Source organism: Rutidosis leptorrhynchoides, unplaced genomic scaffold (genome assembly GCF_046630445.1).
Source record: "Rutidosis leptorrhynchoides isolate AG116_Rl617_1_P2 unplaced genomic scaffold, CSIRO_AGI_Rlap_v1 contig279, whole genome shotgun sequence".
Lineage (NCBI taxonomy): Eukaryota > Viridiplantae > Streptophyta > Magnoliopsida > Asterales > Asteraceae > Rutidosis > Rutidosis leptorrhynchoides.
In genome coordinates, this window is record NW_027266524.1 from 29,971 (window position 1) to 48,573 (window position 18,603).

The window sequence follows — 18,603 nt, forward strand, 5'->3', positions numbered from 1 at the left end:
CGATAGCTTAAGTTCTCCGACGACAACGCAAGGAAGAAGACGACAGAAAGGTGGACAACCTAAACCTGTATACTGGCTAGGGTTTCAGATTTTTGGTGTGTGTAAACCCAAAGACCAGCCATGTATTTATAGGCTACATAGGTCGGTTAGGGTTGAAAAGATATTGACTTGGAGTGCACTCCAAGACTCCTAATCCTAGATCAATTCGGATTACACTCTATCCAGTACAAAACTGGACGTCAATCATCTTTCAAGGCTTGCACAATTTTGAATTCCAATTCAATTGGGAGATAAAATCCTTTTCAAATTAGGAGATAATATCCCACTAATTAAGGAAGTCAAAACCGTGTAGACTTGTTGAACAAGTCCCACTATTCACAATAGATCAATTAGGAGATAAAATCTCATTAATTAATTTAGACAAAATATATCGGACCTGGCATCATTCCACAAAGGATCGAACCGAACTGAGCTAGGCCGGGGTGCGTGGTGGTAGTGGCAAAACCTTATAGACTTTCTCTACAGTTATTGATTAAGCTTATAATGATTAAACAGTTCAGTTTAATCACACTGACTAAACTACACTCCAGTGGCTAAACTACACTCCAGTTTAGCAACCATGAGCACTACCATTTTTCATTCATCATTGACGCAAAATGTCAAATAAATGATTCAATCCTTAACTATGTAAATAGATAAATTATAAGAACTAGTTTTGATTTAATCCACTGCACTGATTCGCCTACTCACTTGGTCAAACTACCATTGACCAAGTATTTGGCATTTTTGTCTAACAATACCCCACATGAATGAAATTGTATGCGACTTTTGGAAGACATGAAAACTTGGAGAACTTAAACAACTGAGAGCGACAATAGCTTTGAACCTTAAACTGTTCCTAGTGGAATAGCATCGGATATACTTGCGGATTAGTGAACGCGATGTCTTGAACTATTCCGTGTTTTGTGTATACCAAGACAATGATACCCACATAATACCCAGTCTATTATCGTTTTAGTTTCTGTTGCTGTTCTTTAGGCTCTGAATAACTTGGTACCTTCACGAGTACTTTTGGAACAATACGGCCCGTGTACTTTCCTCAAAGCAGCCATACTTATTCTTCGTATAGGTGATTTGTCTTGTTTTAAGCTAAACTTAATAAGATATCATGTTGTACTTCAACTCTTGAATTGTTAAAGTACACTATACTAAAACAATCGAGTTACAAGAATCATTAAGAAGTCTATAAACTTCATCATCTATATGCAGGAAGCACTATCGTTCGACAAGGACATGAGTAGGGGTTGGGACCCCGACAGTGCTCGGGTAGAATCCCGCTCAACTTTAGTTTTCTCATTGAACCACATTTTTAGGGATCTCCTATCAATATTTGCTGAGTTTACTATTGAGTGATTACAGGATAAAGGCCTCAAATCCATTCCTTTGGTCGAACTCCTCACAAACTCTCTAGATAAAGGCTTTGTAAGCGGATCTGTAATGTTATTAATATACTTGACATAGTCTAAAGTAATAACTCCACTAGAGAGCATGTGTTTAATGGTGTCATGTCCATGATGGAGGTATCGAGACTTATCATTATAGATTCGGCTTTGCGCCCTTCCTATAGACGACTTACTATCACACAAGATGCTAATAGGTGATATCGATTTCAGCCAAGTAGGAATATCTTCAAAGAAGTTCCGGAGCCATTCTGGCTCCTCTGCCATAGTATCTAGAGCTATGAACTCAGCTTCCATAGTCGATCTAGAGATGCATGTTTGCTTCTTTAATTTCCAAGAAATAGCAGCTCTTACTAGGAGAAAGACATAGCCACTAGTGGCTCGAGTATCTCCTCGTTCGGATATCCAATTAGCGTCACAGCTGCTTTCTACTGCTGGAGGATCTCTAGTGTAGAGAAGTCTATAATTAGAATTATGTCTTAGATATCTCAAAATTCAAACTACGCCCTTCCAATGTTTAGCGCTTGGCTTGTTAGTGTAATTGCACAGCTTATGCACAACACATGCAATATCAGGTCGCGTGCAAGATTTCATATACATCAAGCTACCGATAACTCTAGAATACTCAAGCCGGTGTATTCCAGATCTTGTATTTTCCTTGAATACTGCATTGTCTTCCACATAAGACATTGCAATAGTCTTGTCACCTTTACTAAATTTGTCTAGAATTTTCTGGACATAGTGAGATCGATTCAGAGTCAAACCATTAGGGGTTCTAATAATTTTTATGCCTAAAATCACATCTGCAAGTCCCAAGTCTTTCATATCGAAATTCTTGCACAACATGGATTTTATCGCCTTGATGATATTGCTATCACTTCTAAAATTTGATAGCTCTAACTCTTTTCAACTAAATTACTCAAAAGCAACTTAATCAGTTACGACTCAAACCTAATCTGACAATCACTTGTATATATCTCAGTTTTATCAAAGTGATTCAATCAGATGTACAAATAATCTACTTAACAATAATCTTAATACAATAAAGATAAACCTATTCTTAAGTTAGATGCTTAAACAGCAGCGGATGACAAATAATCAATACTATTAAAACAATCAATCTACTATAAAAACAATCTAAGTATTATAACTGTAAAAATAATAGTATCGCAAATCCTAACACAATTTATAACTAGTAATCAAATAACAATTCAGAATAAATTAAACTATGTAAGATAAACTAGTATTCGGTCAATAGCAACTAGACCAGTACTTACAAATCAACTACAACCTACGAACAAACTAAGTGTTGTATAAAATGAGTGGTAGTCCAGTAGAAACTAAACTAGACTTATAGTGGACTCCTAAGCTCCTGCTGATCCATCTTAGTTGAGTAAACTGATGATGCCTAAGTTCTTTTTCTGGATGATGATGACTATCGTGACTTAGCGCTTCAAGCGTTGAACTAACTTGATCTAACAGATCCTAAGTTAGTGCCTTACAAGTCGAACCAACTCTTTTTATTAAGTACTGAGTAGGTGCCTGTTTGATTTGATTTAGTTGAGTTCATACTGAACTAGAACCTTCTAATCTGATTCAGTTTTATAATTATTGAATCAGATACGCCATCAACAATTATAAATATGTGATCTTGTAGATCTAATAATCTAAAGATCTAATGGACTGTTTGTTCTATGAAATGCTTGTGAAAGAAGTCTCTCTAAGTTGAGTATATTCGTGCTAGAGACTTTGAACGATTGGATCAATCTTAACTTTTGGAATTAAACTGATCGGATCTACTGATGTAACGAATAAGTCTCTCGAGACTGGTATCGAGGTTTGGAGACATAATTAAATCAAACGAATAAAAACAAGTTAAGCGTGCTGGTTTGATATAAGGGATGCAACACCTAAAAGAATAGAAAATCGACCAATTGTTACAGTTTGGCGGATGCGTTAAACAATGTTGAAACAAATAGAGATTTGCTCAGACTCGTAAAACACGATTAGATGGATACAACATTTTTCTCTTAGAATAGATCAAACTGTTGGAGCATATAAACGTTGTTGATTGTTGGCACGAGATAGATAAAACAAAAACTAGAATAGTAGAGAATAACGCGAGAGATTTAGTGCAAAACAAAATACGGTCTTGTTTCTATCGCGGTTCAATGTTATAAACAACACTTACGTCCGTAGACCAAAAGGGTCGGGTAGTAGTTGCTTACAGTAGGGAGAGTAGTAATACCAAATTACCTAGATGTCGTGTATAAGCCACACGACAAGACTTTGATGAGTAATTTGATTAATCTCCTATGTAAATTCTAGACCTAGGACCAACATATTCTAGGGCGCTATCGATCACAGCCAAGCCTGGCTGGAACTCTCGATCTTTACACACCACTCTTGAGAATCTGGATAACCTATGGCAACAAACGAAGGCTAGAGTGGAATGGACGTCACTCTACTTTAATCTCCTTCTCGTGATGTGTTTGTGCAAAAACCTTTGGCTGGAAATCCATCTCTTATTTATACTCGTTTGGTGCCTTGATCATCACTCCTTGACTTGATGAAGAGAATGATACGATTTGATCTGGTTGCTTTTTCTTTCCATAAATATTGACTTGATATTCAAGAAATCGGATCTCCATGTCTGCTTTCCTTTAATATTCTGATCTTCACGAAATCGAATCAATTCCTTATCTGATGTGTCCATGTTATTGATCCCAGTCGTGATTACGTCCAAGTCATCAATCTTCATTTTATTTTCTTCTTTACCACATTGATCATTGATCCCTCCATATCTCAGTCGTGATTGCGTCCAAGTCATCAATCTTCATTTGATTTTATCCTTTACCACATTGATTATTGATCCTTCCATGTCACCAATCTTTGCAAGCATCCTTCGTTTATTACTTTAGTTGTTAATTGATTTATTAATTAAAACTATATATTATATCCTTAATAACATACGATCTTTATCTAATATCCTACTTCAAAAATTTTATGTCAATAATACATTGGCTTGTCTTTGTTACTAAACATTTCTTTCTTTAAACTACTTTTTTTAAACTACTATGACAAAAAGTGACAATCTAAATATGTGTATATGTCAACTCATGTATTCACAACTTTCCATGATCAACATATCATCAACATACAAACAAACAATGACATATGTTTTATCGATGCCTTTTATGTAGACACACTTGTCACATGAAAGCATAGCTTGATCAAACTTCAAATGACGTTATTTCGGAGCTTGTTTCAGTCCATAAAGAGACTTGATGAGCCTTCATACTTTTCGTTCAGTACCTGGAGCCACAAAACCCTCGGGCTGCTCCATATAGATATCCTCATCTAAATCACCATTTAGAAAAACTGTCTTTATATCCATCTGATGAATTTCGAGCTTATTAATCGCTGCAAAAGCAATCAATATTCGAATAGACGTTATCCAGCTCACCAGTGAGTAAGTGTCAAAGTAATCAAGACCTTCTCGTTGCTTGTATCCTTTGATCACTAGTCTAGCCTTGTACTTATCAATAGAACCACCCGATTTCATCTTCTTCTTGAAAATCCACTTACACCAGAGCGACTTATTTCTGGATGGAAGGTCTACTACTTCCCATGTGTGGTTTTGCATAATAGATTCAATCTCATTATTTACTGCTTCTTCCCGCATGGGAGCATCAGGAATAGACATTGCTTGCTTATTAGTAGTGGGGTCGCCACATTCTAGCATATAGACCAAGAAATCAGATCCGAATGACTTCGTCGTCTTTGCTCTTTGACTGCGTCGAGGTTCATTTTCTTCAACGACTTTCTCTCGTTCAGTTCGCTTTCGCGAGACAATTTCTTGTGGAGTTTTCCTCGGAAAGATCTCCTCAAAGAATACCATAGTCCCAGATTCCATTATTGTGTTATCTTGAATCTCAAGTATTTCAGATTTATGCACAAGAAATCGACATGTCGTGCTATTGTGTGCATAACCTATAAAGATGCAATCTACCGTCTTCGGAGCTATTTTTACCACATTTGGTAAAGGAACCGACACTTTGGCTAAGCACCCCCATACTTTCATGTATTTATAGGAAGGAGGTTTTCCTTTCCATAATTAATAAGGGGTCTTTTCCAATTTCTTACGAAGAATTTTATTTAGGATATAGTTAGCAGTTAAGATTGCTTCATCCTAAAAACTTAGAGGCATTCATGCATTCTAAAGCATTGCAAGAAGCATATCCTTAAGACTTCTATTCTTGCGTTCGACCATTCCATTCGACTCAGGGGAGTATGGAGAAAATATTTGATGTACAATCCCATGTTCCAAACAAAAGTCTTTGAACAGATGTATAAACTCTCCACCTCTATCACTTCTTAAGGATTTAATCTTTTTTTCATGATGGTTTTCTGTAAAGAACCATAGTTAATTTGTCCTAATCGTTCATGCCATAAATTAGAAGACTCAACAATATAAGCAGAAGAGGAATTCTTATTATTACCCGATGCCTACAGCAAGAGTGGTGGCCGAGTTGCCCATGTAGAGAGTTATATTGGCAGGTATGTACTCCGAGAAGATAGACTTCTCAATACAGATGTGGCGGGTAGCTTCGGTGTCCATGTACCAGTAATTTGGGTTTTCTCCAACCATGTTGACTTCAGCAACGACACATTACAGATCAATGAAATCATCAGCTAGCTCGTTGACCATATTGGCTTGAGCAACATTCCTCTTCTTGTTCTTTTTCTTCTTGTCGGTATCTTTATTCTTGCACTCCGAAGACTTATGGCCAGTCTCGTTGCAATTAAATCATTTCCCCTTGAAGGGGCCAGCAGTGGCAGCAACTGCACTTTTAGCTTGCAACATGTCAATAGTATACTTCACAATGAAAGACTCATCGAGTTTCACACCTTGACCATCAATTTTCTGCAAGAGCATTTGTCATTCCTCCATTTCGCCCATTAGTGGCTTCGAGTTCATAAACTTGAAAGCCTTAAAATTCTGCACAAGATGCTTCTTGTCATTCACAACTTCTGCCTTGTATTGAGTCACAAGGCAGTCCCATAAGGATTTCGCAGTAGAGCATTCCTCTGCGTACACATCAAAGATGTTTACCCCGAGACCATTTAGGATTAAGTTGCGGCAATAATGATCACCTCTCTTCCAATTTTCTAGGACAGCCTGAGCCTCAGCAGTAGGGTTTTCACCCAAAATAGGCTTCTCTATTGACAAGAACTTTTCTACCCCATTAGTCGTTAAGTAGAAGTGCATCTGTGTCTGACAGCGCTTAAACTCCTTGCCAATTCCAGTGAATTTGGCAGGTTTCTCACCTGAAGATGGATGAGGCTGTACAAACCTTGCCGCATCATTTGTGGGATTGTTACCAGCCTATGTAGCAACAGCCAAAGCTGCAGCCACGTCTTGTTGCAATTTTGCTGCCGCAGCAGCCTGAGCTTCTTCAGATTCAAAAGATATGATGACTACAAATTAAACCAAGAATACAATAAGAATCGAAAACAATACTTGTGAAGCAAGTAATTGAATTAAAGACATTTAATCAATGATAAATCTAAAGTACTCAATTCAAACGTAAATCATGTGAGCATGTGACAACGATTATTTGCATGAACAAATTCGACAAACCATACGATCATGTGACATGCGAATTCAGCATCAAAAATCAATAATCCAAATATTATGTTTTAAGATTGTTGGAAATAATTTGTACGGATTTGTATAATGCAATTTAGCAAGACGAAGTTGGATAAAAGTACAATTCAGTTTAATCATTCAACAAGGGCAAGATGAATACTGGATTATTCGAGACTAAATATTATTAATCATGCAATCATAATAAACAAGATCATATGAGTCAAATAATAAAATAGCAGTAGCACATACAAATAACAATGATAAATCGAAAATAGAGATTTAAGGAAAGAAAGACGCAAACTCTGTGGAGGTCGATTGTGGGCCCCGCTCCCGACTCCTCAACCGATCGGAAACGGTGCCGACTATATGTTCGTTAACTTAACTTTAATTCGATTATCCATTATTCAAAACATAACGTCAAGTCGATCACAAATATAATTATACAAATTAAGTCTTTGCGGAAACTATAATACACATCTTTTAAAATAACACGATAATTATAAAATAGAGAGAAATAGTCCTAATGCCGCGTAGCCCACCTTATTCGATATCGTACACTGATGAATGCAACTAACTTCTCTTTCAGAAATTACCAACTCAACCTGAAGAGAAAGAACATAGATTTTTCGGAAAGGGTAAGCTATAATGCTTAGTCAGGTTTTATTGAAAAACATTTCTTTAAAATATCTTTAAGGTAAACTTTGAACACTTAAACATTATAATTCACTTTGTCATCAGAAGTCGTCATAAAACATCTTTAGAAATCGTCGAACCCCGTCAGTGAAAAAAAATCAGGAAGACTGACAATAGGAGCGACCTACTGTAGTATCCTAATACCTCGGCAGCCCGTCACCATGAGCGCAAATAAAAACTCCAATTAGATAAACTAGGGGAGCCGTACCCTTTGATCAGACCGTCAACATGGGGTCACGTAAGGACCAAGTACTCTCTTTGGATTGGGTCGCCACGAAGTAGACCGAATCCCCTCGATAAAAACATTTATATTTAGGTTCGCATTTATATATATTATGTATAGTAAAGTAAAACTTTCTTTTAAATTCATCGTTAAGAAGAAAAGAAAACTTTGCTTTTAAGTTCTTTGAAGGTTCTCTCCAGTTTTCAAAAATATAATACGTAACTATGTCATACATTTAAATAAATCATAACGCAGTGATATAATCAGAAATTATGGCATAGCAATATATATATTTCATAAACATCAATATATTCTTCATAATGAAAATGAAAGTAACACACACCTTATAGAGCTCCTCGATTCGTTCCGTCCGATTAACGTGCAATTTAACGACCTATCGAATATCGATTATTAATTTCATATGTATTAACGTTTATTGGAAAATTACACAAATTAAATCCTACGCGTCACACTCATCGCAGTAGCTCTAATTTAAATTTAAAATATTTGTCCAATTTATTCTATATTAGTATTTATCATAAAATCATTTCTTTATTTTAATTATTTAATTAAATATTTATATAATAGAAAAAATGTTATAGAAATTTACATAATATTCCAAATAGTTGAAAATAATATTCTGTCATTTTTAAATAATTTTCTAAACTGAGATATTACTTAAAATAATTTTGAAAACACTTAGTTACATTTAAATTATTTCTTACAACCTTAATTAACTCAGAAATCAAAATAAAATAAATTTGATCTCCAAAAATTCCAACATTTTGATATTATGTTCAAAATAATATATTTAAGTTACTGTAAAAATTTGGTAGGTTCGGGACCAGTAAAAATGAGATTTTAAAAATAATATATTTATTAGGTTTGGAAGATTTTATAAATAAGTTTAGGGTTTCAGTTTAGGGTCAGAATACTGATTTTGGCCCTGATCCGAATTGATTTGAATTGAACCGAACTGGACCCATTTTAAAAATAGAAAAAGACAATTTAACCATTGACTATAATTTGACTGAAGGAATTTACATTGATATTCTTGTAAATATTTTTAAAATATAAGGGTAAAATAGGCTTTTAACAGTTTGAACCGGTTTAGCTTATGTATAAATAAAATTGAACCGACCGGTTCATTCATTCTCTTCTTCTTCTTCCTCTCACCCGATCGACTCTCTCTCTCCGTCTCTATTCATCGTCGACTACGCCGGAGACGGTCGTCTCCGGCTCGTTTCTTGGCCGTTCTCGGTAGATTTCGACATGGGGAGTATGAGTCTACAATCGGTTTTCTCTAATTTTTGTCCGGTAAGTTTTAATTTTGATTTTGAAAAATTAGGGTTCATCATCAATTTTAGGGATTTTGTCTGATTCTCACATATGTTATTCTACTCCATCTCTACAACGTTTCTACATAAAAATCGACTTTAAAAATGCTCTAATTTAGCCTGAATTTCATTTTACAGTTTTGGGTTCTTACCGATTTGGCTGAGATTGATGATTTCCGGTGTTGGTTGGTTTTGTGGTAGGTTGGGGACGTCGAATTGAGACTCAATTCGGCTGGAAACGGCGACTTGGTCTGTGACTCAGTGTTGATTCGACGTCAATTTAGTGGCTTCCCGGCGGCTGCTAGATCGACGGTGTCGACGGGGGTGATTAGTGGACAACGACGAACACGACTGAGGTACGTTTTAAACTTTTTGGAAAATTTTGTCTTTATGGTTGGTTATGGGTTGTCGAATTACTCTCTGTTTTTGTCTGTTTGATTCTTCTGCTGTCACAATGAATTTGTGGTATGTTTATAAGCTGTTAGGAGGTTAGAATGATTAGATTGGCAGCTGGTAGGTTTAGAAAAAATAATAGTAGATTTTTTGACATTTTGGAATTGATTTGAGTGTTTCTTGTTGAAATTGTATAGATTTTTTGACCCAACTGCGGACAAGATGAATTTGTGCAGAGGGATAACTTGTTTTAACTTGGGTGAGATGTCTTTAACATACTGATTATGTATAATTTTAGGCTTTCCTATGTGTAAAAAAAAATGGCTTGACTTGTTTGTTTCTCTGGTGTAGGATTTTGTCCAAGAGTGAAGGCTGCTTGTTCAATTTACAGCTTACTTAGAAGACATTCAATTGTAGAAATGTGGCTGCTGTAGGGAGGGTATCATGTAGGTGTATTTATAAATAGCAAGTAGTTTTAGTTGTAGGAAAAGAGTAGTATCTTGGATTGGAAATCACTTGTAATGGTTATGCTTTAGTTATTGTAAATTGGATGATCAAAGATGTAATTGGACATTATAAACAAACTTCCTTGTAGTAATTTTAGTGTAGAAAACGTTTCTTAGTAATGCATATTGTTACTTAAATTCATTCGTCTCAATTTTAATTCAACCGTCAAAATAAAACGTAACTTGACGTAGAAGTAGGAACGCCCACTATTGTTATTAATGTAAAACACAATTTATCTAAATGTGAAAACTTGTCAAAATTGGTTCTTTACATCGATGTAATAGGTTTCCTTAAAGCGTAATACACCTCGTACTATGCTTTGGTTGAACTGCATAAAGCCTTTCCAAGATACAACCACTATTGAACTAGATCATAAGCATAATATGTAATCTACGTTCTCTGCAACCTACGATAGCTTAAGTTCTCCGACGACAATGCAAGGAAGAAGACGACAGAAAGGTGGACGGCCTAAACTTGTATGCTGGCTAGGGTTTCGAATTTTTGGTGTGTGTAAACCCAAAGACCAGCCATGTATTTATAGGCTACATAGTGCGATTTAGATTGAAAAGATATTGACTTGGAGTGCACTCCAAGACTCTTAATCCTAAACCAATTCGGATTACACTCAATCAAATATAAAACTGGACGTCAATCATCTTTCAAGGCTTGTGCAATTTTAAATTCCAATTCAATTGGGAGATAAAATCTTTTTCAAATTAGGAGATAATGTCCCACTAATTAAGGAAGTCAAAATCGTGTAGACTTGTTGAACAAATCCCACTATTCACGGTAGATCAATTAGGAGATAAAATCTCACAAATTAATTTAGACAATATATATCGGACCTAGCAACATTCAACAAAGGCTTTATGCACTTCAGTTTAGCAACTATAAGTACTATCATTTCTCATTGGCACAAAATATCAAATAAATTATTCAAATCTTAAGTATGTAATATAGATCAACTATAAAAATTAGTTTTGATTTAATCCACTACACATATTCCCTACTCACCTGATCAAACTACCATTGATCAGGTATTTGATATTTTTATATAACATAAACAACCAATCCCGTCTATTAGTCAGCATTCCAAATCGGATGGATTAATGTGATGTGAGATTGAAAATGAGATTCATTATTAGCATCCAAATTGATGGATGGTTGATTTGAACTAACATCATCCAAAGCTAAATTCCGGACATAATGCACCTAGAAAAAGCTCCGTGTACGTGGGCGTTTCACGTTTAAAGAAGCTTTTGTGTCTTGCTCCACTTTAAACTGTGCTAGAAAAATCCCTGTCTGTCATTTTCCTAGGAATGTTATTGTTACGCTCGGATCCTTCAAGAATAACTATATTGTCAGGAAGGATGGGAGTGTATACGGATATATAAAGTTTTTTATTCGATCGGATTCAGGAATTACGGTGACAGTTAACTCAGTTTTGTCGTTTTATTTATCTATTTACAAACTTAACTACTAGATATTAAGAGACAATTAATTACTTTCAAAACAATTTTAATTTTCATTAAGAGATAATTTCAAGTTATGATGTAATTCCTCCTAGGTACGTTCTGGATGATTATTAATGTATCCGTTATAAAGAAAGAAAAGAAAAAAAAAACCACTTTATTATTAAATAAATAGTAAAAATACGTTCTTGGTCCCTAATGTTCGATTAAAAATTCACATCGTCCCTAATATTTCAATTCTGAGACATGACCCCTACGTTTGACCAACGTTAGGTACTTTAGTCGAGCTCCGCTGACGTCTGTCTAAAATCATCGACGTGGCATTTTTAGCCATTAATATGTCCACATGTGTAATTGGCGTGTACAAAAATTGACACATCACACATAGCTTAACTTGATTAATGGTAGATTATAACTTTATCCCAATAACCAAACAATCAAAATAAATTCTGAAATTGACATCATTTACTAACTCTTATCCTCCTCTCACATTACACATTATTGTTGAATACACGGCAAGCAAACAACCAAGCTTCCACAGACAAACACCATCCTCTTCTTCGAATCAAATCTGGTAAACCTCACGACCTAATTTTATTCTTCTTCTCCTATGATAATGGATTGAATGATAATTTTTACGTTTTTTTAGAGTGGCGGGTGAGATCTTAGCTAGCAGATTTCGATTTCAGGAGGGTGAAAATCGGTTTTGGTTTTGGGACTTGGGAGTGGTGGGTTTCGATCTTGGTTTTGGGAGAGGCGGGATAAAGGAAGCTCAGTTGGGGGTTAAAGAGATTTAAGAAAATAAATGTTTTAACTATTGAAGTGTGGAAGCTCAGTTGGGGTTAAAGAGATTTAAGAAAATAAATGTTTTAACTATTGAAAGTGGTGAGTTTTTACCAGTCATATCAACATCCAACAAATTATTCCATTGCAAATTAAAACTCTAATTACAACCCAAATAATTCTCCAGAGGAGATACTCTAAGATTTTGCCAATATATTATACTTCATGGTCTCGTCATCGCATTCACTTCACCATTGTTTAAGACACAATTAAGACCCGTCTTTAATTTGAGGGGCACTAAACGTTCCTATGAGTAGTAACATTGAATTCAATTTTTAATTATTTGATTAGGCCATTGTAGCAACTTAAAGTGTTCCTATCATTCGTGGAGCTCTCCTACTATATAAGTTGACAGGACAATTAAAGGTAACAGTACATTCTCTTCGTATAGTGCGAGCGAGCCTCCCATTATCAATTACTCCTTCCGTCTCATATGTGACAATTGATTAAGGATGCACAAAAAATTTTATGACTTCAAATTTTAAATTTATATTAATTATATTTATATTTAAAAAAATTATGAGTTTAAATATAATTTTAAATGGATTCAATTAAAAATGATTATATAAATATAAAAAATTTAAAAATTGAATGGATTCTTTGAATCTTATAGGTAGACAGCATATAGTTCCGCCATGAATGTTGTATCAATTATGTTCCCTCCTTTTGTATCTTCAGAGTTTAAACGGATCGATGAAAATGTAGCAACATAAATTAATAATTAATTAAAATAAGTATTATGCAGTGAAAAAAAAAAATATTATTTCTTTCATCTTTCAATACAAAATTTTTAAATTATTGGCATAAAAAATAATATGAGAGGGAAAATTTAACATATTTTTTATAAATTAGGACATGAAAATTATCTATTTTGAAACAAAATAAAATATCTAAAAATATATGTATTGCGAGACGGAGAGAAAAATAATATTATCTCATTTTGTTACAAAAATCGAACTCTAACAATAATTTTAAAACAGTGTCATTTCGACCATATTTTCTCATTTTACAATCTTGTTGGTCTAAAACGTCTGGTTGAAATGTATAATTTTAGTACTCAAAATCTTTTTTTTTTTTTAATGCAGAGTTAGTATCCAAATTTCATGGGTTTAAATTTTAAATTCGATTAATTAATTTTATATTTTAAAAAAATATGAATTTAAATATATTTTTAATTAGATTTAATTGAATAATGTCTATATAAAATATAAAGATTTTTAAAATTAAATTGATTCATGAGTAGCTCTGCCACTAGCAACTGCCAATGTTTTGACAAATTGTATATAGAACCCATACACTTACACGACTAAACAAACTTCTCAACATGACATAAGATGACGGAGCTTTCTGCTTGCACGCTGCAATTTAATTAATTAGTGGAAGGAACAATTAGTATAGTACTTGCTCATTATGTTTCTAAGAAAATGAGACGAAAAATACTCATAGACGCAGATAGTTGATGTGGTAAGGTAAAAAAAGGCCCATGATAGCGAAAGCACTCATATATGCTATTTTTTATCATATTTTTTTTTAATGATAAATATCCCAATTTAGTAGTATAAATAGGACCATGCAGAGTTCTAAGTTTTTCACACCCAAATCATTCGCAAACACAATAAACATACGTATACAACCATGCAAAAGACGAAGGCGTGGAATATAATCGGCACAATATTATGCATAAGTTTGATGCAATTGTGCACGAAAGTTACCGGCCAGCGGCGGCCGCCAGTAGTTGATCCTACGAGAAATTACAAGATTACAACTTTGCCTGGCCAACCTCTCGCCAGCTTCGCGCAATATTCAGGGTTTATTCAATTGGACGTTGTCACTGACAGACAACTTTTCTTCTACTTTGTTGAAGCAGCAACAAGCCCTGATTCAAAGCCAATTGTTCTCTGGCTAAATGGAGGTTATTATTATAATTAAATTAGTTTAACCTCCTTTTGTACAAAAAAATAATCTAGCAAAAATTATTGAACCGTCTTAAATTTGCAGGGCCTGGTTGTTCGTCGGTTGGATATGGAGCTTTTATCGAACATGGACCTTTTAAAGTGAAGGGAGGAGGACTGATCAATAATGATTATAGTTGGAACCGAGGTATAATAATAATAATAATAATAATAATAATAATTTGTGATCCCAAAAATTCGAGTATGACTATATATTGAAGATGTGAATTAAAAGGAATAATCCTTACATATAACAACTTATTGACCATGAATGCAACTAGCTTAGTTTGGCATTGGCATCTCCTTTAAACTGATTTTAAGATCCGATCCCAAAATTAATAATTCAACGTCCGGTGCAAACATTAAAGAATGACATGTAACATAAAATCTAAAATAAACTATTCTACTGGACTAGTCCATCTCTAATAATTTTGTCCAAACATTTGAATATGACCTAAATAGTCTAGTATAGTCCAATCCAGTATTTCAACTAAACAGACCCTAAATGAATTTGATACATATGCTTATACAGTGTTGCTTATATATACATTGTACTGAAATTTCTTGCCTTCTCTTAATTTGCTGCAGCGGCAAATATTCTATACTTGGAATCACCAGCGGGAGTTGGATTTTCCTACTCCAAGAATCAGTCATTCTACAGCAAGTTGAATGATGATGTTACAGGTTATTAATTAATACATCCGTCTCAAAATACATGATGTTTTGTAGTTTTATATTCATCTAAATAGACATGTATCTAACTAGTTACGTATTTATTTGGATGAATGTGAAAAATAAAACATCGTGTATATTGATACGAAGAATAATATATTACATAATTCCCTCCTTAATGGTAGACAACAAAAAAATCTCTGTTTTAATTAAAAATACATATTAATCCTAGAAAGGTGAAAATTCTCTTTGTTTTCTTGTAGCTCGGGATGCATCACTATTCCTAACCAGGTGGTTCGGAATTTTTTCAAAATACAAGAAAAATGATCTATACCTGGCAGGAGAGAGCTACGCTGGTGACTGCTCAATTTGAATATGACATTTTAATCAATCAGAAAGTCTATATTTTGGGATGATTAATTAGACAAAAATCATGTGATACTAATTATCATAACATCTTAACACAGGTCACTATGTTCCTCAGCTTGCTCAGCTCATACTTGGATCCAGTTTTAATTTGAAGGGAATAGCTGTGAGTATAACTCAATATATATATATATATATATGAATATTTGAGTAAAAGAATTTTGACTAATAGTATTTATTGTTAAATTTCACCATTGCAGTTGGGGAATCCACTCCTAGATTTTGAGACGGATTTCTCATTTAGAGACAAATATTATTGGTCGCACGGCATGATCTCAGATCCTACGTACAATCTAATGAATCGGAGGTGCCCTAGCTCTGAGTATTACAAGCAGTTAATTACTAGTGGCGGCAGCACTGCTTCCATTGATTGCCTATATGTACAACAAAAAGTCCGGAAAGAAATAAGTGACATCGTTGACGAGAATTATGTGATCGCCGATATTTGCTTGGGGACTGGGAAGACGCAACAAAGCCTTCTCACGCACAGGAATAAAAGCCATGCCTTGTTAAATAGTGTATTTGGGAGGGAAGCATTCAAAACAAAAGTAAGCTAAATATTTCTTTAGCGGTAAATATTACTTCATCTATATCAGTAGTAGTCGCACATGTTTCTTTCCAAGAAAAAGAAAAATAAATGTATATAGACATAATTCTTTTTTCATGTCCCTAAAAGAAAATGCGACTACTATTCGAGGAATCATCGAACCACATATATAAGTTAGGGCTATAAGGGGTTGAAATGAGTCCAGTAGCTCTACCACCGGAGTCTAGCAGTAATTATTTCTACTTCCGTCTCAAATTAGATGCAAATTTTTACATACAAAATTTGTATGTAAAAATTTGTATCTAATTTGGGACGGAAGTAGTATATAACTTCAACAAGCTTTTTGTTATAATTATACAGTAAAAATGAGGCATTTGGGCAATACAAATAAATGTCAAAATGAAACTATTTTCTCTCTGAGGGTATTTTGCAATTAATTTTTTCTATAAACCCCCGTTAAGTGGTGTTCTTTTCTTAATTTTGTATTGATGGATATATATTGACGTTGGCAGGATATTGTAAATTATGATGGGGCAGATGCCTGTGCAGAAAGTGACGTACGAAACTATTTTAACAGACAAGATGTGCAAACTGCTCTCCACGTACAAACTACTACTGGATTAAGATCTTGGACTGCCTGCAGCGAGTAATTATTAATTAATTAATACTTATAATCTCAAATCATTGCCTTAATTAATTTTGATTAAGTAGGAACTTATTCTTATTAATTATGTATACCCTCTTGTACTGAATTTCCAGAGATGTGGGAAACTCTTATGCCATTACTGATCAATTGACATCAATGACTGATATTATTGCCTCACTGGTGAAATCTGGCATTCGTGTTCTTCTTTACAGGTGATTAGCATTATTGGCCTTTTCTCTAATTACTTAATATATAGTTAGTTCGATTTCTTTTTCGCCTTATATTTATACATACATAAAATGTTGTAGTGGAGATCAAGATGCAGTTTTGTCATTCATGGGAACTCGAGCTGTGGCAAGAAACACTGCCAGAAACTTAAATTTGAGAACTAATAAGGAACAGACTGTTTGGCTTGATGATACTAATCAGGTGATCATCAATATCATTATTCAATATTTAGTATTAATTAGGATCTCCTAATTAATCATTGTTTTTCATTTTTCCTTTCTTAAACAGGCCGGTGGATGGGGAGTGGCTTACAGTTCCGATTTCATCTTCGTCACCGTTAGAGGAGCTGGCCACGTTGCTCCGGCAAGTCAACCCGAGAGATCATATGCAATGTTTGAAGCTTTCATATCGGGTAGTCTGATAAAGCTGGAGTCTTGAAATGATCGAATCAATATCATTATAATGTACTTCCTATGATGAATATTCTAGCAAGTGAATGCTAAGAAACTATTTGCATTCGCATTAAATAAAAGCAATGTAATCCAATATCATGATAAGTACTTAAAATAGAGATTATTGACTAAATACATATTCATATAAATTAATTTAAAAATCCAAAACATCATGTACAAAGGTAGTATATTTTGTTGGAATCGATGATGAGTAGAAACAGAAAATGCACGAGAACCAGCACGAAAAAGCACTGCAATATAGAGAACACACACCAAAAAAACGATTTGCAAGAAAAACGAAGAACTAGAGAACACTGATTCACTGAAACACTATGATGATCATATGTTCCATATTGAAATTTGATGCTAATTTTAAAACTAATGGATAATCGTAGGTATCTAGAGTGTTTGGAATCTAAAAACTAATTCGGGTTAATTGAATTCTAAGGTTTCTCTCACTACCAATGCAACGGATTTTGAAACTGTAAAAGATGATAATGGCGATCTTCAATTTTGATTCATAAGAGAAAACGATTACAGAGATGAGTGTTTATATAGTCAAACTCACTTGACCTAGCTGACATGGAAATTTTAAAACGAATTACAGCCTAGATTTTAAGGAAAAACCAGAAAACCAGAGACGGTAAAGCAAAACTAAATATGGTTTTCTCACACACGATTACGTTTTTCTCCTCAATTACAGACTGTGTATTGACTGTAGACTAAGTCGTAGGACATCTTCGAGTAGAGTAGCACTGTAAAACAGTAAAAATAACGGATTGAACTTCATCTTCTACCTTGCTGCAAAGACGCAATTTTTGTTGACTTTTAACTTGACTTTTGTTCTGAGCTTGATCGAGACTGCAACTTCATCTACATACTACTAACAACTTCTCTGAACTTTAACTTTGCAGAAAACAACATTAGAATTTGAATTCCGCCTCTAACTTGACGAACAAGCTACACTGAGCTTACAGACCCATTTCGTATCAGCTTCAAAACTTCAATATAAACCTTCAGTCAACTTCAATGAAGTGTCCTCATCGTTTCTAAGTCAATGAATTCGACTGCCACGCCTCATATTGATAATTCTTGATTT

At 34.3% G+C, this 18,603-nt stretch overlaps 1 protein-coding gene across 1 annotated transcript; it reads left to right on the top strand.

Moving 5' to 3' along the window:
• The first annotated feature begins 14,216 nt into the window (after positions 1–14,216).
• On the top strand, positions 14,217–17,490 carry LOC139882513 (serine carboxypeptidase-like 45). The gene is made up of 10 exons (XM_071866817.1): positions 14,217–14,493; positions 14,580–14,681; positions 15,122–15,217; positions 15,469–15,561; positions 15,673–15,737; positions 15,832–16,179; positions 16,691–16,824; positions 16,938–17,036; positions 17,133–17,253; positions 17,341–17,490. Exons 1-10 carry the CDS (start codon positions 14,217–14,219, stop codon positions 17,488–17,490), a joined length of 1,485 nt encoding a protein of 494 aa, XP_071722918.1.
• The last annotated feature ends 1,113 nt before the right edge of the window (positions 17,491–18,603 follow it).

What these genes read in the sequence shown, in the direction of transcription:
- LOC139882513 (XM_071866817.1), top strand. Translation starts at nt 14,217, where the DNA reads ATGCAAAAGACGAAGGCGTGGAATATAATCGGCACAATATTATGCATA. An exon ending in GTTGAATGATGATGTTACAG is followed by an intron (nt 15,218 to 15,468) that starts GTTATTAATTAA and finishes GTTTTCTTGTAG; the next exon opens with CTCGGGATGCATCACTATTC. An exon ending in TTAATTTGAAGGGAATAGCT is followed by an intron (nt 15,738 to 15,831) that starts GTGAGTATAACT and finishes TCACCATTGCAG; the next exon opens with TTGGGGAATCCACTCCTAGA.